Source organism: Lepus europaeus, chromosome 17 (genome assembly GCF_033115175.1).
Source record: "Lepus europaeus isolate LE1 chromosome 17, mLepTim1.pri, whole genome shotgun sequence".
Classification (NCBI taxonomy): Eukaryota; Metazoa; Chordata; class Mammalia; order Lagomorpha; family Leporidae; genus Lepus; species Lepus europaeus.
In genome coordinates, this window is record NC_084843.1 from 39,110,418 (window position 1) to 39,134,457 (window position 24,040).

At 40.6% G+C, this 24,040-nt stretch overlaps 1 protein-coding gene across 9 annotated transcripts in view; it reads left to right on the forward strand.

The window, feature by feature from the left end:
• Positions 1 to 24,040, forward strand: part of LOC133775721 (jerky protein-like) — a 70,446-nt gene that overhangs the window by 19,632 nt on the left and 26,774 nt on the right. For 3 of the 9 annotated variants that reach the window (XM_062214204.1, XM_062214207.1, XM_062214205.1), the window contains one exon: positions 5,266 to 7,497. The exons of 2 other annotated variants lie outside the window; for them this stretch is intronic. In XM_062214204.1, the coding sequence (XP_062070188.1) occupies positions 5,482 to 7,119 (1,638 nt within the window). In that variant the 5' untranslated portion in view covers positions 5,266 to 5,481 and the 3' untranslated portion in view covers positions 7,120 to 7,497. Of the gene's footprint in view, positions 1 to 5,265; positions 7,498 to 8,963; positions 9,048 to 12,363; positions 12,485 to 13,994; positions 14,586 to 24,040 lie in introns of those variants that run through there. 4 more of the 9 variants (XR_009868307.1, XR_009868304.1, XR_009868306.1 and 1 more) reach the window with 4 other exon arrangements.

Consider the following 24,040-nt stretch of genomic DNA (forward strand, 5'->3'; position numbering starts at 1 on the left):
CAAGTACTTGAGACTCTGCACCCATGGAGTAGACCTGGATGAAGTTCCAGTCGCCTCACTTTGGCCTTGCCCAGCCCAGCCTTGGCTCTTGCAGCCATTTGAGGAGTGAACAAGCAGATGGAAGGTCCCTCTCTGATTCTCCCTGTCTCTGTCTGTCAATGCTGTCTTTCAAATAAGTAAACAAACAATTTTTTAAAAAAAGATTTATTTATTTATTTGAAAGTCACAGTTACACAGAGAGAGGAGGGGCAGAGAGAGAGAGGTCGTTGCCATCCACAGGTTCACTCCCCAGTTGGCCACAATGACCAGAGCTGAGCCAATCCAAAGCCAGGAGCCAGAAGCCAGGAACTTCTTCTGGGTCTCCCATGTGGGTGCAGGGGCCCAAGGACTTGGGTCATCTTTCACTGCTTTCCCAGGCCATAGCAGAAAGTTGGATCAGAAGTGGAGCAGCCAAGACTCGAACCAGCGCCCATATGGGATGCTGGCATTGCAGGCAGCAGCCCTACCCGCTATGCCACAGCACTGGCCCCAACAAACAAATATTGCTTTAAAAAAATAGACATCAAAAAACCTGGGTGATTTGGTTATCCACAATTAGTTTTAAAGATTTAGTAACTAACGATTCATTTAGATCCTCTTTGTAATTTTATTGAAAGCTATGAATTAGAAGCCATCTGACTTACATAGTCTCTGAATCCATACCAAAAATGATTTATTGAGGATTATCAAGTGACTATTATTTACTCCTTTTATTTTTCACCCAGAAACATGATTTAAACCAATACATAAAATATATTTATGTCACAACCTTAAAGGTTTCACTTACTGGGGGGCTGGCATTGTTACATAGTCACTTGGAATGCCAGCATCCCATATCAGATTTCCAGTTTGAGTCCCAACCACTCCACTTCTATTCCAGCTTCCTGCTAGTGCACCTGAGAAAGCAGTGTATTATGGCCAAAGTACTTCAGCTCCTGACACCCACATGGGACACTAGGAAAGAGTTCCTGGTTCCTGACTTTGACCAGCCCAGACGTGGCTATTGCACCTATTTGGGGAGTGGATCAGCAAATAGAAGATCTCTTTCTATCACTCTGCCTTTCAAATAAATAAATCTTTAATAAATCGTTATGGGTTTTACTATTGAAAATGGGGAAATGTTGCCATGTAACTTAATCAACAAAGCTAATCCTCATTGTCAAACTAGTCAGTAAAACTGATTTTTTTTTCTGTTAGAAAAATCTGGTGTTATTTTTCAGTTCAAAGAAATCTGTTTTGAATAAGAATTATCAAAAACATTGCAGTAAATTATAGAATCCATCTTGAGCAGTGTATTTCTTTTTTCTTTTTAAAGCTTTACTTATTTATTTATTTATTATTTCAAGGGCAGAACAACAGAGAGAGGGGGAGAGAGAGAGAACCATCCACTGGTTCACTCCTCAGATGGCTGCAGTAGCCAGGCTGAATCCAGGAGCCAAGAACTCCATCCAGATCTCCCACACGGATGATGGGGACTCAAGTACTTGAGCCATCATCTGCTGCCTCCCAGATGCATTACAAGCAAGCCCAATAAGAAGCAGAACATCCTGGATGCTAACCGGCACTCTGATATGAAATGCTGGCATCAAAAGCAGCAGTTGAATCCACTATGTCACAACACCCACCCCTGAACAATATTTTTTTTTAATAAGACTGATTTATTTATTCATATATTTGAAAGGGCTAGTGACAGAGAGATCTTCCATTTGTTGGTTCTCTCCCCCAAATTGCCACCATAGGCAGGGCCAAACTAGAATCACAAATGGAGACAACCTACTCTACCACAACACTGGCTCCAGGTATGATACTCTTTAGAAAATAAATAAGCCGGCGCCGCGGCTCACTAGGCTAATCCTCTGCCTTGCGGCACCAGCACACTGGGTTCTAGTCCTGGTCGGGGCACCGATCCTGTCCCGGTTGCCCCTCTTCCAGGCCAGCTCTCTGCTGTGGCCAGGGTGTGCAGTGGAGGATGGCCCAAGTCCTTGGGCCCTGCACCCCATGGGAGACCAGGATAAGCACCTGGCTCCTGCCATCGGATCAGCGCGGTGCGCCGGCTGCAGCGCGCCTACTGCGGTGGCCATTGGAGGGTGAACCAACGGCAAAAGGAAGACCTTTCTCTCTGTCTCTCTCTCACTGTCCACTCTGCCTGTCAAAAAAAAAAAAAGAAAGAAAATAAATAAACATGTATGATTTGAACTTTGACATTAAATTTTTAGAATAATAAAATGTATGCTTAAAAATTAGAGATGAAGTAATTAATTACACTAGCTATCATAACCAAACTTGGTGTGTTTAATAAAATATAAAAATACACTGGTCAGATGTTTGACAGAGTAGTTAAATCACCACTTTGGGGAGCCGGCGCTGTGGCTCACTTGGTTAATCCTCCGCCTGCGGCACGGGCATCCCATATGGGCGCCGGGTTCTAGTCCCGGCTGCTTCTCTTCCAGTCCAGCTCTCTGCTGTGACTTGGGAGGGCAGTGGAGGATGGCCCAAGTGCTTGGGCTCCTGCACCCGCATGGGAGACCAGGAAGCAGCACCTGGGTCCTGGCTGCGGACCTGCGCAGCACTGGCTGTGGCAGCCATTTGGGTAGTGAACCAATGGAAGGAAGACCTTTCTCTCTCTCTCCCTCTCTCTCTCTGTCTATAACTCTACCTGTCAAATAAATATAAAAAAGAAAGAAAGAAAGAAATCACCACTTTAGATGGTGATATCCCATACTGGAGTGCCTGCCTCAAGTCCCGTCTCTTCTGTTTCAAATCCAGCTCCTTGCTAATGTTGACCCTGGAAGGCAGTAGATGATGACTTAAATTATTGTGGTCCCTTCCACACGTGTGGGAGACCCTACCTGAGTTCCAGGCTCCCAGCAATGTAGTGGCAACAAGCCCAGCTGTTGCATCTATTTGGAGAGTGAACCAGCGGGAGGAAGAAATCTCTCACTGTCATGCTACCTTTAAAATAAAAATAGATAAAAGCTATATACTTAATAGGGCAGATATTTGACCTAGCAGTTAAGATGCCCACATTCCACACCAGAATACCTGGTTTGGAGTCTCGCCTCTAGCTCCTGACTCCAGCTTCTTGCCAAAGCAGACCCTGGTAGGTAGGTGGTGGTGATAGCTCAAGTTACTGGGTTGCTGCTCTCCATGTGGGGGACCTGAATTGAGTTCCTTGCTCCCAGCTCATCCCAACCAGCATCAAAGGCATTTGGAGAGTGAACCAGTGGGTAGGGACAGTCACTTGTGATCTCTTTCTCTCAAATTAAATACACAAATACACACACACACATATATATGTATATATATACACACACACACATTAACCATTATAATTTTAATGCTACTATAAAAACACAAGGCCACATGTTCTATTTTTCACTCATTCCTATGTCCTGGCATATTTTCTTTCATAAAGTAGAAGAAAGGACCATAGTAAAGGGAGAGGTAGGAAAGAAAAACGTTTGCTCCAAGCAAAGGAAAGAGTATGTTAAAGTAAGGAGAGGAAATAAGTAGGATTCTGTAGTCAAATAGACAGGAGGCATAGAAGCTCTATAGAAGCTCTTAGAAGTTTTTGACACTAGCCAAGGTCAGGTCAACTCTTTCTGAGTCTGATGCTTCTTAAATACTAGCTTCTCAGTGTGCCAGACTGGCACACAGAAGGTACCTGATAAATTATAGTTATCATTATAACCTAATTGGAGAGAACCGAGTAAAATGAGTTTGTCTGCCTCACCAAATATGATATTTTCCTGTCCTGAAGGAGAGAATCCTCATTGGATTTTACACATTTCTTATATTTATTTACTAGATTTTTAAGTCTTCTGGTTAGAGGATTGGTGCTTTACTCATTTGTAAGTCTCCCAGCTAATAGCACTGCTTTTGTACCTAATGGGAAAATAGAAACTTGGGATTTAATTAACAATCTTCTGACTTTTATAAGTCCTGTTAAACATTTGATGAAAATCTGAACAGTATGAGGATGATGATAATGATGAAGAAAAGTTGGGCTTCCAATAGGACCTCAAAAATAGTGCATGAAATAAGGCCCTTACCACAGGTTTTAAGTTAAAAATTCTAATGAATTTTTTCTAGGTTCTGAGTTTAAGGAAATACTTTATTAGAATGTCACAAAGGAAGTTGATAACTGATTCTGAGTCACAGTTGGGATGTACAATTTGTGAAACAGTTTTTAAAAAAAATGGGCAAATATTTAGCCTAGCATTTGAGACACTTGCATCCCATATCAGAGTGCCTAGGTTCAATACTCAGCTCCAACTTCTAACTCTGGCGTCCTATTAAAGCAGATACTGCGAGGAAGTAATTGACTTCCTGACACCAATGTGGGAAATCAGAATTAAGTTCCCTGCCACTAGCTTCAGCCCCAGCCCGCCTTGTGGGCATTTGGGGAATGTGTCAGTGGAATAGGAGCAGGCATCTGATGCAGCAGTTAAGGCACTACTTGGTACTCACATCCCATATCAGAGTTCCTGGCTTTGAGTTCCATCTCCACTTCCAATTCCAGCTTCTTGCTAATGTGCATCCTGGGACATAGCAGATGATGATTCAGGTATCTGAGTCCCTGCCACCCACATGAAAGACCCAGTTTGAGTTCCGGGTTCCTGGCTTTGGCCTGGCCCAGTCCCAGCTTTAGTGGGCATCTAAAGAGTGAACAAGTGAATGAAAAATCTCTCTCTCTCTCTCTCTCTCTCTCTCTCCCTTGCATATAAAATGAAAATAAATATTTTTTTAAAAAAATAAACAAGCAAACAAAAAATGAGTGGGTATTTAGGAAATATTCATGGGAGTGTTTGGAACATACATAAAATGATCTCTCTTTCATTTTTCCTGGCTGCTCATTGTGGAGAAATATATAACCAGGTAGATAAATGCCAAATAGATGAATTGTTTTAAAAAATCTATATTCAATGGATATAAATTTAATCTTTAACCTTTTCTTACCAAAGTATCTCTGTTATTCTACATGGGACTCACCTACTGACTGTGTCAGTCAAACAGCCAAGAATAACAGATTTCTTTGCTAAAAATATTGCATCTGAAATCATCTTGGCAGACAATACTCGCTCAAAAAAAATTCTGCCCAATAAAGTAAACAAATTTTGGGAGACTGAAAATAAGCAGAAGAGAGGAGTAGTAGCTGCATAACCTTGAACAGAGTTCTAATTGAGCCTCAGTCTTGTCTTCATTAAAATGATATTTTTAATACAGGTCCACAGTCTTTATTCTGCAGTTGCAAAATGAGACAAAAACAGAAACCACTCTGAATCCCAAAAGTATTTTTCAAAGTCTGACATCAGGACTATCTGGCAATAAATCCTACCATGGACAAACATGAAGTCTCTGTTTTGTCAACCTTTGCATCAGTCACACCTGCCTCTGTTATTTCGAGACATTTGATGACTTGAGGATTAACTGCACTGGAAAATGTCCAAAAGAGTGAAAGCTATTCCTATGGATAACAGTGAGAAGAAGAAAAGGAAGCATCTGTCGTTATCAATAGCTCAGAAAGTGGAATTATTGCAGAAGCTTGATGGTGGTGTGTCTGTGAGGCACCTTACTGAAGAATATGGTGTGGGCACTACCACCATATATGACTTAAAGAAACAGAAAGACAAGTTGCTGAAATTTTACAGTGACAGTGATAACCAAGAACTAATGAAAAACAGGAAAACATTGCACAGGGCCAAAAATGAAGATCTTGACCGCGTATTGATTGAGTGGATCCGACAACAAAGAAGTAAAGATAAGCCTCTGACTGGTTTGTTGGTCATGAAGCAAGCTAGACTATATCATGAAGAACTGAACATTGAAAGCGAGTGTGAGTATTCAGAAGGCTGGCTACAGAAATTCAAGAAGCGCCATGGTATCAAGTACCTTAAAATTTGTGGTGAAAAAGCTTCTGCTGATCTTGAACCTGCTGAAAATTACATTGATGAATTTGCTAAGATAATATCTGATGAAAACTTTAGCCCGGAGCAGATTTACAATGCTGATGAAACAGCTCTGTACTGGTGCTATGTTCCTAGGAAAACCTTAGCAATGGCTGACGAAAGAGTCCCTACAGATTACAAGGATGCCAAGCAAAGGTTAACTGTTCTTGGGTGTGCCAATGCTGCTGGCACACACAAGATAAAATTGGCAGTGATCGGGAAAAGTCTATATCCAAAGTGTTTAAAAGGTGTATGCAATTTACCTGTTCATTATTATGCAAACAAGAAGGCATCAGTAACAAGGGAGATCTTTGCTGACTGGTTCAATAAGTACTTTGTGCCAGCAGCACGAGCTCATTGCAAGCAAGCTGGACTGGAAGACAACTGCAAGATTTTACTATTCCTAGACCACTCTTCTGCACATCCCCCTCCTGAACTTCTTGTGAAAAGTAATGTTTTTGGCATTTACCTTCCGCAAAATGTGACATCTGTAATACAGCCTTGTGACCAAGGAATTCTACGTTCCATGAAGAGCAAGTATAAACACTTTTTTTTAAACAGTATGCTTGCTTCAGTTAACAGAGGTCTGAAAATCCAGGACTTCCTTAAAGAATTTAGTCTTAAGGATGCCATCTATGCAGTTGCTAATGCTTGGAATGATATTGATAAGTCAACATTAAAAAATGCTTGGCACAGACTTTGGGCTACAATGATGTTTGAAAATTACCTTGCTGATGAAGATTTTGAAGGATTTATAGACTCTAATGAAAAGACCATGATATCTAAACTCCTAACTTATGCCAAAAGTTTATCAGCCGAAAGCGTAAATAAGTTAGAAGAAGCTGACATTGAAGAAATGTTAAACATCGATAATGATGCACCCATTGAGCATCCCTTGAGTGATGGAGAAATTGCTGAGATGGGGTTGAATATAGATGAGTATGAAGACAGTAGTGGTGATGATGACATTATGAGCGCAGATCAAAAAATCTCCATAGACCATATGGTAAAAATATGTGACCAACTAATTGCTGGCCTTGAACAGTGTGCATTTATCAGTAAGCAAGAGATCATGGCAATTTACTCAATTAAAGAGAAACTGCTTAGACAGAAACCTGTGTTAAAGAGATAGGTGACACTGGGTAAAGTCTTTTAAAAGGCTCTCTTGATAATGCCACTTCATCAGTTGAGAATTCTCTTTCTGGCTCATCATATTATGTCCAGCTCCAGCTTGGTTTCATGGACAATGATTTTTATTGATTAACTTCTTCAAGATTCTCAGGCAGCAAGAACTGATGAACATTTATGACACGTTTACGTGTTTTCATCAGTATAAGCTTAAAATTTTACTTTAAAATTTCCTTAGAGATTTTTCCCTTATCACAAGCAACAAAAAACATAAGCTTAAAGTATATAAAGTCTATATCCTGCTAATTCATTTACCAATAAATTTATTTACAAACAAATTTTATTTACCATTACTTATTTATGTAAATAAATTATAATATTATTTATGTTCTTTATTTTACTGAATGTGAATGGTTATACATTTCTTTGTAGAAATATTAATGTGTATCATCAGAGGATATAGCCCCATACACATTTGGAGTATATATATAGTATATATAGTATGGGATATAGTATATATAGTATGGGATATATATATATATAGTATGGAGTATATGTATATATATAGTATGGAGTATATATATTTCTATATATAGCCCCATACCCATATATAGATATAGATAGATAGATAGATAGATAGATAGATATTCCAGAGAATTACTGTTTTTTTCTAAATTTCAAAAAGCATTTTCACAAGTGTTGTGGCATAGCAGGTTAAGCCTCCACCTGTGCCTGCGACACCAGCATTCCATATGGGCACTGGTCCATGTCCCAGGTGCTCCTCTTCCTATCCAGCTCTCTGCTAATGCACCTGGGAAAGCAGCAGAAGATGGCCTAAATACTTGGGCCATACTGAACCCACATGGGAGACCCAGAAGAAGCTTTGGGCTCCTGGCTTCGACCTGGCCCACCCCAGCTGTTGCATTCATCTGAGGTGTGAACCAGCAGATGGAAGACATCTCTCTCTCTCTGTGTCTCTCTTCTTCTCTATGTAACTCTGCCTTTCAAATAAAATAAATAAACTAACAAACATGCTATTAAGACCTATGAGGGCTGGCGCCATGGCTCAATGGGCTAATCCTCCGCCTGCGGCGTCGGCACACCGGGTTCTAATCCCGGTCGGGGTGCCGGATTCTGCCCGGTTGCTCCTCTTCCAGTCCAGCTCTCTGCTATGGCCCGGGAGTGCAGTGGAGGATGGCCCAAGTGCTTGGGCCCTGCACCCACAAGGGAGACCAGGAGAAGCACCTGGCTCCTGGCTTCAGATCAGCACGATGCGCCGGCTGCAGCGCACCGGCCGCGGCGGCCATTGGAAGGTGAACCAACGGCAAAAGGAAGACCTTTCTCTCTGTCTCTCTCTCTCTCTCTCTCACTGTCCACTCTGCCTGTCAAAAAAAAAAAAATACAAATAAATTTTAAAAATTAAAAAAAGACCTATGAGGGCAGAAACCATGTCCATGCATCTATGTTCTCTGCCCTGTCCTCACCATCTCAGTAGCTGGCATATAATAACATGCTTAAAGAAAACACACACTTTGGGATCAAGTTTCTTGACCAGATTAACTTAACTATATGTGACAAAGCCAGATTTTCTATACTACATCTACCTTTCCTTTTTCCTGTTTCCTTTTGGGAACTGCTCCTGCCAGGTCCTAGTGTGAACATTACTCTGCAGCCTCTCTGCCAAGCCAGCCTGGCTTTTCTGTTATCCTCACCCTTCTGCCACCTTCTTTGTGTCTGCTATTTCCCATTAGCTCTCTGCTAGTTGCTCTTATCAAGTGTAGTCAGCCCTCACCATCCTGTGAACTCCTATATTACCTGACTGGTAATTGGTTCCCATTCTCCACTCAGTACTGTTCTTTGAGGTGATCTAAAGGTGCACAGGAGAAGCGTGACATGGATGGGAAACAGAATCCCAGTGGGCAGTAAAATGGCAGAAACTCCATCTTGGTAAGTAGGGATATGGAGAATGGCTACTGTGTGTCCCCAGTATTATCCTAACTTACAGGATCAGTTACTGAAACAGATGCTGCCTAACAGGAAGATGCCTGGAGTCACTGTGCTGCCCTGAAAAATCTCAGCCGGGCACATGATTCAGTCTCCCCTTGATACTTAAGCCAAAGTGAAAAATTGACCACCAGATGATACTAAACTTTGCACCAGGAACCAAATGCTTGGAACTGGCCTTATGCAAAGGAGTTTTGGGCCTCAGTTACCATGTTTTGTTAAGACTTTTTGCATAATTTTTGTAAAATTCTAAAGATGGATAATCTTCCTCTCCCAAATGATATACTTTACATAAGCTGTTTATTTCTTCACCTCAGGATTATAAGTGTCTACAATGCAAATCCCAGTTGATTGATAGCAGCTGCCTAATGCACAAGTTTGAGAATTTGAGCTGTGTACTGACTCAATCGGTAGTAATTATTTGTTAGTGTCTGCCATTGGTGCAGAAAGTAGCAATGGCAGAACTTATGCCATCTGTCCCTTAGGAGGACCTTACATTTTTCCTATATACCTTTGTTTCAGACTTCCTGCTTCTGCTGAGTCACTTTAGTTCATAGGTGATCTCACAATCTCACATTCTTATTCTGCATTATGTTGCTCTGACATGAACAGGACCCGTTTTCCTTGACACACACTTACACAAGTGTGTGTATTAGTCACAATTTAAAAAGTTTCAGTGATAGGGCGGGCACTTTGACATAAACCAAACATTTGGACATTGCTATCTTCAGCCAAAACCAACCCTGTGGCCCTGGATTAGAATGCACTGTTTCGTGTGAACTCATATTTCCGTGTATGAGATGTTTATGCAGATAAACACAAATACAGATGTGCATACATGCATTAGTTAATATACAGGTATAAATCCCAGCGAGAGGGGTGAGAAGCAGTGACACCTAGTAATAATAAGCATCCAGCTTTGATTTCTAACGATCATTCAGTGAAAGGAACTAGAATGCCATGGAGGAATGATTGGGAGGCAGGACAGGGAAAGGGAAAATACAAAATGTGGATGGAACATCTTGTGCCAGAAAGTAAGGAAATTTTTTTTTTAAAAAAGTAGAACTTGCCAAAGGTATATAAGGGTCAACCTAAAGGAGCTCCCAATGGCCAAAGGTGGAGCAATTTGAGCAGCCAAATAATGATCATATTGGATTGTAACCCTTAAAAATAAATATCCATGACATCTTATAGTTAAGGAACTTATTATATAAATGGAGAGAAAGTATATGTCTTCCTTAAATTCCAAATAATAAACATAATGGAAAGAACAAAATCAACATTAGGTGACTACCACAGTGATAATTGTAGCAGACAACATATAAAGATGTATGCTAAAGTTAGTTAGAGCTTGATGAGAAACATTCACATTGTTTCAAAGTATCACCCCCAGATATTAACTATCTAGAAAGAAATAATAAACTTTATAATAGTGGAAGTCAACAGAAAGAAATCAAAATATAGGTTAACATCACCAGTAATGACAGGTCTTGTATTCCACTATGTGGTGCATTGAGAAGGACACAATATCATTTCTGTGCTATTTTTGCCAAAAATATATAACCTCAGTCCAATCATGAGAAACCTAGTTTGGCGGACATTGAACAAAATAACTGATAATACTCTTCAAAGATACCAAGGTCTTAAAAGACAAGGGAGGACTCAAAAATTTACAAATGGTGGGAGACTAAGAAATAACAAAGGGCCATGTGGGATCCTGGATAGGATTCTGGAACAGAAGAAGGACATGAGTGGAAAAAGTGATGAAATTCAAATATAGTCTTCAGTAAATAAGATTATATGCTAATGTTGATTTCCTGGATCTAATAATAGTACTGTGTTTATGTGAGATGTTAACATCATAGAGAAGCTGAGTGAGGGATATATGGAAATTATACTATTTCTGCATCCTTTCCATAAACCCAAAATTTGTTCAAGATAAAAAGTCAAGAAATTATTTTTTTTAATTAAAATCCCTTCAGCCAACCTATCTAAAAGGAACCCCTCCTTCTAGCCTCTTCTCTCAACAGATCAAGCCTCTAGCCAGGATGACCAAGCCCAGCTCTCTCCAAGCCTCCCAACCTCCACCCAATGCCTTGCCCATCTCTCTCAATTTATCATCTAAAATGATTTGTCTTTCTACCCATTAACTGAAAGCCTACATTTACATCTGAAAAATCCCACTGTGTTGGAACAGGAGTGGTCAAATCCAGCTCCCTTCCTATAGTATCCCAGAGAAACCAGCAGAGGCTTCCTGGTTGTCATCTTTTCTGCATTCTCCAGGCCCAAAGAACAGAGAGGGTCAGAATAAAGGCTGATTTGTTATTCATACAGGTTATATCACCTCCACCTTTAGAATTAAGATGTAACTTTTGAGTTTTAAATAAGTGTGTTGTTTTCTTTGCTACACTCCTAAGTTAGTGAGAATCCCATGAGCCTATTTTGTTTCCTTTAAATGGTTTTTGTGGGTGGGTGTTAACTCTCTATCTTTGCATGTCTAAAATTGTCTTCGTTTTACACTGTTACTTTAAGAATATTGTTTTGTTATCTTCAGCGTCTTCATTCCTTTCTTAAGTAATCTGTTTTGGTTTGTTTTGAGAAGGGTTAGAATTTTCACCTCTATCTTTGGTTTTCAGAAATGTTAGCATCAAACGGCTAAGTGTGATCTGGGATTCTTTAATTTTTTTCTATTGATTCTAGTAGCTACTCATGAGCCTCTCACTGGAAGTGTCATGATTTCATTAGCAATGAAATATTTCATTTTATTAACTCTGAATACTTCTTTGCCTCCATTCCCGCCACTCCGTCCTTCTAGAATTCCTTGAACTTTCCTCAGATGTTTGGTGAGTCTTGATTGTGTCATTCATATATTAGTTATATGTCTGTCTGTGAGTACTTACCTGTTTTTTGTGTTCTGCTTCCTGAGGTTACAGGGAAGAGATGAATATATACCAGACTGATGGCATCAGTGGCTCATCTTGGCAGGAAACTTCTTCCTTTGGGAGTTCACATATCTCTTGGGTAGTACCCTACCTGTAATGCCCAGTGTCCCCTTCACTGGAGTTGCCTCTGCTGCTTGCTTTATAGCACAAAAGCAAAGTAGAAGACAGGAACTGTCTGCTTGTTCCTCCTACTGTAATATTACAAAAATCACAGTGACAATGGCTGTGGGACTGCCTGCTGGTCCTCATATCCACTTTTCCCTAGCTCAGAGGAAGCTAAAGCCTTGTCTCACAATTTACAGGTGCCATCTTCATGAATTGGAGGTAGTGGAAAAATGTTTCTTCCTTCAAATGTCATCCCAATTATACTTTCTGCCTTTGCAGTTGCTCAGCATTTTTGGACCATTTAGAGCATTTCATCTTGTAAGTCACCATTATTTTCAAGTATCTGTGTATATATCGTGTTCATGATTTAAAAAATGTATTTAAGAAAATTATGTTGATGCAAAAAACTGTAGAATCCATGCATATGAAGGTCTTCATAAAGGCTCTTTTTTATTTGTTTTTATAGAAAGTTTTTATTTATTAAATATAAATTTCATAAATGCAACTTTTATATTATAGGGGTTCTTCCCCCCCATATCCACCCTCCCACCCCCAAACCATCCCTCCTCCTATTCCCTCTCCCTACTTCTTCATTAAGATTCATTTTTAATTATCTCATAAAGGCCCTTATAGGTAAGAACAAAGTGATCTGGTTGAAACAGCACAGGCAATCCTGAACATAAACAATTGGTCTCCACTTTGCTCTCTGTAGTAGCATCTGAGAAGCTCTACAGAATCCTAGAACTCTGCAAAATAGTTCAGAATCCCCTGGCATGATGAAAATTCTGCCTCTCAACCTTAGTTCTGCCATAGGTCCTGATACCAGCTTTTGCCATTCATTCCATATGTTCCATTTTGGAGAGATAGTGGCATAAATTCTTTTTAAAGAATAAATAGGGCCGGCGCTGTGGCTCAATAGGCTAATCCTCTGCCTTGCGGCGCCAGCACACCGGGTTCTAGTCCTGGTCGGGGCACCGGATTCTGTCCTGGTTGCCCCTCTTCCAGGCTCTCTGCTGTGGTCCGGGAGTGCAGTGGAGGATGGCCCAGGTCCTTGGGCCCTGCACCCCATGGGAGACCAGGATAATCACCCGGCTCCTGCCTTCAGATCAGCGCAGTACGCTGGCAGCAGCACGCCAGCTGCGGTGGCCATTGGAGGGTGAACCAACGGCAAAAGGATGACCTTTCTCTCTGTCTCTCTCTCTCTCTCTGTCCACTCTGCCTGTCAAAAAAAAAAAAAAAAAAAAAAGAATAAACAGCCACTGAGCACCTACTACATGTATATAAGCACCTACCAGATACCTCCATATTACCTCAATTTGTCCCCACAGTGACCCTCTCAGGCAAGTATTTTGATCTCCAGGATATGATGCATAGACAAGACAAACAGAGGGGCTGGCGCTGTGGTGCAGCGGGTTAAAGCCCTAGCCTGAAGCGCTGGCATCTCATTTGGGTGCCGGTTCTAGTCCCGGCTGCTCCTCTTCCAGTCCAGCTCTCTGCTGTGGCCTGGGAAAGGAGTGGAGGATGGCCCAAGTCCTTGGGCCCCTGCACCCGCGTGCTGGCCTCAGATCGGCGCAGCTCCAGCCATTGTGGCCATCTGGGGAGTGAACCGACAGATGGAAGACCTCTCTCTCTGTCTCTACCTCTCTCTCTAACTCTTTCAAATGAATAAAATAAATCTTAAAAAAAAAAAAAAGAGCAAGAATGTGCACAAAAGCAAATGTACAAGAAATACCCCATTATTTTATTTGTTTAAATTTAATTAAACCAGAGGTCAGCATTGTGGTGTCACAGGTAAAACTGCTGCCTATAACACTGGCATCTCATATAGGTGCTGGTTTGTGTCCATCTGTTCCACTTCCGATCCAGCTTCCTCGTAATGGCCTGGGAGAAGCCAAAGAAGACAATCCAAGTCCTTGGTTACCTGTCAGCCACTTGGGAGACCCAGATGAAGCCCTTTGTTCCTGGCTTCCAGCCAGCCCTGGACATTACAGCCATCTGTGGAGTGAACCAACAGATGGAAGATCTCTGGTTTCCCCCCCTTTCTCTCTCTTACTTTCAAATAAATGAAGTAAATCTTCTTTCAAAAAATAAATAAATAAATTTACTTCAACCAAATCCTAGCATGAATGCACTGGAATGTCAAAAAAATGACCTCTCAGCCATTTAGGGGCTTACCATAAAAGATCTGACTCGGGATCTTAGGGTCTTTCCCAGTGCATGGAGAGGGCCTGTCTTGTTCTCTGGCTTCTTCCCAAGGGTCTGCTGGATGCTCAGAAAAGCTTACTTTAGACTGTGAAACCGTGGTTTCCATGTGACCTGTGATGTCAGGATCCTTGAAAGGTTGGGATCTCATCCCTAGAACTCAGTCTCTCAAGGTTCCCCTCTGCACACAGCCACCCTCTCTGAGCACCAGCTTCCTCCTCTGACTCCTTCACCAAGAGTTACCAAAAGCTCAGAAACCCTGTCACCCTAGACACCCTAGGTGAGTGATCAGGAGGTATTTGTCTCCTCCTTATTGTTACCCTCAAAGTGTTAACTTTTCTCTCCTTCTCAGAACACTTACCAGAATCTTAGTAAGTATCAGCTTTTACAAAATGAAAACTGGTCTGTGAGAGTTTCTGTTTTCCTTGTGCCAAAAACCTTGAGGCAAGAAAAATACCAAGAGTCACTGGCTTAGAAAGGGCATAGTAGAGGCAGGCATTGTGGCACAGCAATTAAGATGCCCGTATTCCATATCAGAGTGCCTGGGGGCAACGCCCTGCTCCGTTACAAAACCAGCTTCTTGCCAATGCACACCCTAAGGTGTGGCAAGTGATGGCTTGAGTTCTTGGGTCCCTGCCACCCACACAGAAGATCCAGATGGAATTGGTGGTTCCTAGGCTTGGCTTGGCCCAACTCTATCTTCTGTGGGCATTTGGGAAATAAACAAGTAGACAGAAAATCTCTGTTTCTCTGCCTTTCAAATAAAATAAATTTAAAAAATTTTTCAAGCACATGATATAGAGACTATAAAAACATATTTCAATAAATTTTTCCTGCCACAAAAATTAAGTAACTTCAAAGGCTGAAAGTAGTAAGAAGCAGAACTAGGCTTCAAAAGACTCTTCCACTTCTGCACATGATCTAAATGGAAAACTCATGTGAAGATCAAACTCCAGTTGTTCCAGAACAGGTGCTCCTGGGCAGAGCAGCAGCTGTAGATTCTAATAGAGTTGCCCTGAGGCCACTAGGATTGAGATTGCAAGTGGAAGAGATCCAGAGACTTGAGTCTTGTCAAGGTTTTCAATCCAAGACTAGAACTGGTATGTATACTGTGGGACATTCTATCATGGTACACTAGATGAGTATCATGTGACCCAAGTATAGAATCTAAATTATTCTAATCTTGGAATTTCCTCATGGTCTAATAATGCTTGCGTGAAACTCTGCTTGCCATAAACAGAACAGCAGCAGTTTTGATAAACGTTTGATTTTTTAATTATTTATTTATTTTCACTTTATTTGAAAGGCAGAGAGCCAGCCAGAGAGGAAGCCAAGGACTTCATTTGGGTCTCCCATGTGGGTATCAGGGACCAAAGTAGTGGAGCCATCAGCTGTGCCTCCCAAGGTGTGCATTAGAAGAAACCGATGAGCATTTGAATGGAACAGACCCAAATGCATACATTATGTAAAGAAGAGGTAAAATGAAATTAGATGTACTTTCAGGGGATTTTTGAATTACACCCCTTTGAAAAATAATTTCATATTTCCAAGTAGAAGACTTACTTTTTAACCCTGTTTCAAAGAGCCAAGAACTTCATTTTGTTTCAAATTAATTTATTCTTTCCAATACTAATATGAATGTGTTACTCTTCCTCAAAATCTCAGATGGATAAGGAATTAAGCCACTAAGAAAAATAAACTGGTTAATGTGCAGTCTATCTTTATTTTTGTGTTTGCAGTAGTGTTTTTGTATTGACCTCAATGGTTATAAACACATTAGAATTTTTTAAAGCAGGGAAGAGGAAGTGGTGTGAATCCTCTGAACAACCAATATAAGGGATTATAAATTCAGGTCTGCATAAGTAAGACTTTTAGACCCACAGTGTTTTGTTTACACTAATTTTTCCTAAGTAAACATTGTGGATGTGTCATAAAATATGGGTGATGGAGGAATAGAAACTCAAAGTAGAAAGGAAAACTGTCCTGAACATCTGCAATCCAAAAACTACCACAGTTAATATTTTGATCTATTTTGTTTGGAGGACTTTCACATATATGTTTGTTTCAAATTTCCATTATGGTTACTGTTCTTTTATACTCATAATCAAACAGTATTTATATTGCATTCTTTTTTCCTTTAACTTACTATTATGAAATAAATATTTCTGCCATATTAAAAATAGATACTTCATAATTCTTTTCAATAGCTATCTAATAGACTATCATGTGTCTGCATTACTCACGTAGTTTCCTATTATTAGAAACAGAAGGAATTGTCTTCCAGCAAATCCATTCCAGTACCTTGCCTCTCAAACTGGCATTGGTATATATGGCTGAGTGCCACAAGCTTCTGGCTGCCAGGGAATAAATATCATAGAGTAATCAGTTTCCCACAAAAGTGACAGAAGAGATTCATTCTAAAATAAACCCAACTCCGACATATTAGAATTTGAAATGTATTTGAATTTTATGATAAAACAGGAAAAGGACTTTTTAAATATAAATGAAATATAATTAACAAGAAAGTGATTTTGTTGACACATTGGTGAATTATAAATGCAACCTGCATTGGTGGAACTGTGTTGACCTTTTGAGATACTTAATTTTACATGTAGTGGAAAGTGGTATCTAAATAAATACATAGGAAAACAAACAAAAAGCTTGCATTACTTTTGTTGAAGGATTTGTAGGACTATATATCTTCTCCTATGCACCATCTTAAGAATGTGTATCTTCTGCTTGTATTTTATATAGTAAAACAAGAAAAAGAATTGTATTGTTGAATATGTCAGCATTGTTTTCTAAATGCCAACAAGTGAGTATTATTATTCTCATTGGGATGGGAGAGGTTGGGAGACTTTTCTGATATCTTGTCCCTGTATCATAGCTGTTAGAATTTTGACTGCTGCTTTACTGATTTGCAAAGCAGTTATCTTTGAGTGTCCTGTTCAGGAAAACAGAAATGAGTCGAGTAGGTAGCTCAGTGGACTTTTGTCTCCCCCACAGTGGTGACAACATCATCACCTCTTCAGTTACCCGCTCGCTTGTCCTTATAAGTTAACAGTGCTGAGCACTGTGTGCCAGGCACTGTGCTAAAGGATTTGCATGTGTTGATTAATTCAATCATCATAATGTTTATGGAGCTAAGTATCTCCATTTTTGTTCCAAGTTCTTGCCCCCACAGAGATAAAAATTCAGAGCAGAGGCGTGAATACAGTGCACAACTGAGAGCAAGATTTATTTAAAGTGAGAGAGTGAAAATACATTCGTGTGTGAGTGTGGGTAACCCCACATGGGAAGATACCCATCATAAGTGGGCCAGAGTGTTGCTTATGAGGAGAGCATGGGAGGAGACCAAAAAAAGACCCAAAAGCAATGTCCAGAAGCTAAGAAGCAAAATTCCATTCCCATGTATAAACAGTCACTTTTATGGAGTTAGGGGGTGGTGCCCTAACTGACTATACAAATTATATGGAGTTTACTGTGTGTGAGGCTTTCCAGAAGTTTCACAGCACTCCCACATGGAGTTTAACTTCCACATGGCCATAATAGCATCTCCTTACTAGTGCTGCTTGAGACGCAGGTGCATCATGGGAAAGTGAGTATACTAGATTGACAGGTAAGGGGTGGAGTTACAATGCAGGGCTGACAGAAGTTGTGAGAAAATTATTTCAGCAACTATTCCTACCTAATCTTCCTACCCAGTTCTCCCATATCAATAACAACACTCTGAAATATGTTGGATAAGTTTTTTTGAGGTGGAGTCATGATCACATACAAATATAAAATGAACATGTGCCAATTATTTAACATATCAGTGAATGACAAAATCAGTAAGCTATTATAACCAGTTAAAATCACTTTGAAGAGAACAGTAACCCATGAGGAATGCTAAAATGAATTTATAGGTGCAAAACTGATGAATATCCTCAGGATAATAATCCACTGCAAACCACTAGACACAATTTGCATTTCTGTGATAAGAATCATTTGAATTATTCTGTTTCCTACAATTTACAGAATCATAAAGACAATGAAATGCAAGCTAATGCTCAAAGACAGTGACATACAAAGATAATGAGAGGTAAACTAGGTAAGACATCCACTAATCTTTTTTTGTTCTCTTTTTAAAGTTTTTCATAATTTTTTGAGAAGTACTTCAGTTATTTTTCCCTTTTACAAATGAGGGAAGTGTAGCCAAAAGATGTAAAGTAAAATTTCCAGCCTCTTATAGTCAGTAATTGGTGAAATAATATTTGAACACAATTCTAACTGAATCTGGGAAAAATAATTGGTATTATTGAGTAAGTTTTCCTCTCGGATTTGTCGTGTTTGAAAAATTCAGTTTGAGGCAAGTGTAGGGGAAGGATCATGAGCTGGAGCCTTGCAAGTGAGACTGGCAAAATGTAGATTAATAAGAGCAAACCAAACAACTTTATTAATTATATTTCTCCTGCATATACACGGAAGAACTCAGTAATACATTACTTAAAGGGAAGGATATAATTTGTGCTTATCTAGCATCTTAACAAAAGAACAATAAATTTTCAGAGAAGTGGCAAGACAAAGGAAAAGGACTTTGAGATTTTAGGGGAAGCAAATTGTGAGAATGTGACCATAAGGGAGGTGGGAAGGCATGAAAATCAGGGTTGTTTTAGCAAGGTTTGTTATGCAGATTCCCCTGGTGCCATCTCTGGGTTGAAAGGAGTCTGGAGTTGTCTTCTATGGTTCTTGGTTAAAGAGGGGGAAAGCAGAGTTGTTCTTGTCTACTTTTTCTCAGTTGCTTTCAGCCCACAATAATCCTTATGCCAGGGTGGCATATTTTAAAGCAGCATATTCTGAACACCTTCATAAACAAAAGTCAAAAAATAGAAGCATGCTGTTTCTTGCTTTCCTCTCCAGAGATACTGTAAATTGGTAACCTGAATTTAGGGCAGGAGTATATTCTTTTTACTTATACAATGTTTTATTCTTTAAAAAGTTAGTTATGAACTTTACTTGATACCTGTTATTGTGCAACAAATTATCTTTAAACTGAGTAGTTTAAAACAATAAAAATCTATTACCTCTCGGTAGAAATGTGTTTTCCAGTTTTCATTCCAAGTCCTTGCCCTATATAAGATAAGAATTCAAAGGGGAGGTGCAAAACTGAAAACATAGTTCATTTAAAGTGAGAGAGTTAATATATATTCACAAGGGAATGTGGACAACCCCACACTCCATGAGATACCCACCATGAGAAGGTGAGAGATCTGCCTACAAAGAGAGAGTGGGAGAAGGCAAGAGAAGGAAGGCCTAAAAGGGCCATTCCCACACCCAACAGTTCCCCTTATGGGGACTAGCTAAATATACAAGCAGGGTGGAGTTTGGGCAGGTGTGTGTGTGTGTGTGTGTTTAAGGCTTTCTGGGTGTTTCATGGCACCTCCATGTGGAGTTTAGTTTACACATGTTCATCATGGTGTCTCATCCTACCCATTCCCAGATGAGATGCAGGTGCATCATTGACATGCAGGGGAGTAGAGTTAAAATGCAGAGGTAGAGAAAGAAATTGTGGGAAAATCTTCCAGCTCATTTTTCCCTAACTCCCTGCCAGTTCCCCATATCAGTTCTGGCTGAGGTGCCCCATAAGGTTGCAGATGTGATACTGACTTGGACCTGAATAATACAACAAATCTATGAATGAAACCACTTTGGGTTCTGGTTTTGACTTTGCCAGTGCCTGGCCACATGACCCTACACTGCCAAGATTCCTGCCGTTTGTGTCAGTCATGGGTCAGCAAAGAGACAGATGTAGGTGTTGGAGAAAGAACTTAATAAAATTAAATTCACTGTTTACAGTTCAATTTAATTGGTGAGGGAATTTTTCTTTCAATACTATCAGTATCTGTAAACAATCAGAACCCAGATACAACACATGCTGTGAAGCATTTCCCATCTCTTTTCATTTTTCTTTCTCTTTTCTTTTTTTGGACAGGCAGAGTTAGACAGTGAGAGAGAGAGACAGAGAGAAAGGTCTTCCTTTTCCGTTGGTTCACCCCCCAACGTCCACTCCGGCCGGTGTGTTGGGGCTGGTGCGCTGTGCTGATCCGAAGCCAGGAGCCAGGTGCTTCCTCCTGGTCTCCCATGCAGGTGCAGGGCCCAAGGACCTGGGCCATCCTCCGCTGCACTCCTGGGCCATAGCAGAGAGCTGGACTGGAAGAGGAGCAACCAGGACAGAATCTGGTGCCCCAACCTGGACTAGAACCTGGTGTGCCGGCGCCGCAGGCGGAGGATTAGCCTAGTGAGCTGTGGCGCTGGCCATCATTTCCTGTCTCAAGAAAGGTCAGAGGTCTCTGGGAATGCTTCCAAATTAACAAATAAGAGAGGTGGGTTTTAGCATAGCAATTAAGATGCTGCTCTGGGATGCTCATATCACAGATTGGAGTTCAAGTGCTGGCTGTGCTCCTGATTTCAGCTTCCTGCCAGTGCAGACCCTGGGAGGCAGTGGGTAGGGGCTCAAGTGATTGGATAAGAAAATAGAGTTAAGGCTATACTTTGGCTTGGTCCACTGTTAGCTGTTGTGGGTATTTGGAACCAATATATGGAATCAATCTCTCTCTCTCTCTCTCTCTCTCTCTCTCTCTCTCTCTCTCTCTCTTAAACAATAAACAAATAAAACCTGAACCCAGAGCAGATAGGATACAAAGACAGGAATAGCTAGCAGTGAGTGGCATTTGGCTGTCTGGAGTGAGATTCTGAAATAGAGTACCATTTTATAAATCACTTGACATAATCTTACCGTATTGAATTGTTACATATCTTGGAATAAAACAACTGCATTCCTAAATATGGAAGTCACTTTTATATGTACATAGCATGAAGTATTTATAATAAGACCCATAGAAGCACTGATCACAATAGTACAACACAGGGAGAAAAGCTCAGTGGCTGGATATTGAGACAAAAATTTTGATTTGTTCATAGAATGAAATATTAAGGATTGATGAAAATTAATGAACTTCAGCTGAATAGAACAACAGGGACACAAGAATGAATCTTAACATAATAATGAGTGAGATGACTGTACAGTATGATGCCTTTTTTTCTTTTTCTTTAACTTTTATTTAATAAATATAAATTTCCAAAGTATAACTTTTGGATTATAGCAGCTTTTTCCCCCCCATAACCACCCTCCCACCCGCAACCATCCATATTCCACTCCCTCTCCCATCCCATTCTTCATCAAGATTCATTTTCAATTATCTTTATATACAGAAGATCAATTTAGTATATACTAAGTAAAGATTTCAGCAGTTTGTACCCACACAGAAACACAAAGTGTAAAGTACTGATTGAGTACTAGTTATACCGTCAATTCACATAGTACAACACACTAAGGACCTAAGAGATCCTACATGGGGAGTAAGTGCACAGTGACTTCTGTTGTTGACTTAACAATTGACACTCTTGTTTATGGCGTCAGTAATCACCCGAGGCTCTCGTCATGAGCTGCCAAGGCTATAAAAGCCTTTTCAGTTTGCCAACTCCAAGACAAGGCCATAGTCAAAGCGGAAGTTCTCTCCTCCCATCAGAGAAAGGTACCTCCTTCTTTGGTGGCCCATTCTTTCCACTGGGGTCTCACTCACAAATATCTTTCATTTAGGTCATTTTTTTTTTCCAGAGTGTCTTGGCTTTCCATGCCTGAAATACTCTCATGGGCTTTTTAGCCAGATCCAAATGCCTTAAGGGCTGATTCTGAGGCCAGAATGATGTTTAGGACATCTGCCATTCTATGAGTCTGCTGTGTACCCTGCTTCCCATGTTGGATCATTCTCTCCTTTTTAATTCTACCAGTTAGTATTAGCAGACACTAGTGATCCCTTTGACACTTAATACTATCATTAGGATCAATTATGAACTGAAACTGATCACTTTGACTAGTGAGATGGCATTGGTACATGCCACCTTGATGGGATAGAATTGGACTCCCCTGGCACGTTTCTAACTCTGCCATTAGGTGTAAGTCCGATTGAGCATGTTCTGAACTGTACATCTCCTCACTCTCTTATTCCATTTTTATAAAGTACAAAAACAAGCAATATTTAAACAATATATTTTGGAATATGGATACATGAGATAAAACTGCAGAATAAGAGAATTCAAAATAGTGGTAACCTTTGGGGTACAGTGGAGGATAGGTTCAAGAATGATCTTGTAGAAAGATGTGACATATCTTGGTTGACCATATTTTAATTATTGGGTTCAAGGTGGGTTCATAGATGTTTACTGCATTATTATAAACAAAGAAATGAATAAAAATAAATAGAAATAAAAATGAAAATATATTTTATTATAACAATCATGTTTCTAGAAATTATTCCCCAAACCCTACATAACTGACCATTTGGGGAAGCTCTGCATAAGAGGCTGGGACAGCTAAATTCAAAAACACTCCTTTAGGGGCTGGCACCATGGCTCACTTGGTTAATCCTCCACCTGCAGCGCCGGCATCCCATATGGTTGCCGAGTTCTAGTTCTGGTTGCTCCTCTTCCAATCCAGCTCTCTTCTGTGGCCCGGGAGGGCAGTGGAGGGTGGCCCAAGTACTTAGGCCCCTGCATCTGCATGGGAGACCAGGAGGAAGCACCTGGCTCCTGGCTTCAGATTCGCACAGCGCGCTGGCCGTGGCAGCCATTTGGGGGGTGAACCAGCGGAAGGAAGACCTTTCTCTCTGTCTCTCTCTCTTTCACTGTCTAACTCTGCCTGTCAAATAAAACAAACAAACAGAAACACTCCTTTGTATATGTGAGCTAAATACACATCTTAAAAATTACAAAGCTGGTCAGCACCGCGGCTCAATAGGCTAATCCTCCGCCTGCGGCGCTGGCACACCGGGTTCTAGTCCTGGTCAGGGCGCCGGACTCTGTCCCAGTTGCCTCTCTTCCAGGCCAGCTCTCTGCTGTGGCCCAGGAGTGCAGCGGAGGATGGCCCAAGTCCCTGGGCCCTGCACCCGTATGGGAGACCAGGAGAAGCACCTGACTCCTGGCTTCGGATCAGCGCAGTGCGCCGGCTGTAGTGGCCATTTGGCCACAGCGACTATTGGAGGGTGAACCAACGGCAAAGGAAGACCTTTCTCTCTGTCTCTCTCTCTCTCTCTCTCTCACTGTCTAACTCTGCCTGTCAAAAAAAGAAAAAAAATTACGAAGCCACTGCAGTGTATGTGAGCTGAATATACATATTAAAAATTACAAAGTATAAGTGAGCTAAATACACATATTGAAAATCACAAAGCCACTGCAACTGCCACTATAACATGATACCCAGAAAATGAAATAATGCAATGGGAAGTTGCTGCTTCAGAAAAACCTCCTCTCTTCATAATGTGCTTGCCATGGAAAGCAGCCAGAGAGTAGGAAGATGACCTTTGCCTCATTTCCTCCTCCATATCTCATTTGGGTATATTCAATTGGCAGAATCAAATTAGCACCAGAACTCTAGCTGCAAGGCAACCTAAGAAATATAAGTTTTAACTTCTCAACCTTAGAAGCACAGAACTGCGTAATAGAAATGGAAGTTGAATGAGCCAATTAATATATCTGTGGCAGAGACAATGTTGTACTTTTATCAAACCCATTTCATTTTCTTCTTAGGCATATAATTGAATTTCCCATTCTCCCCTGAGGTTAGTGGTGCTC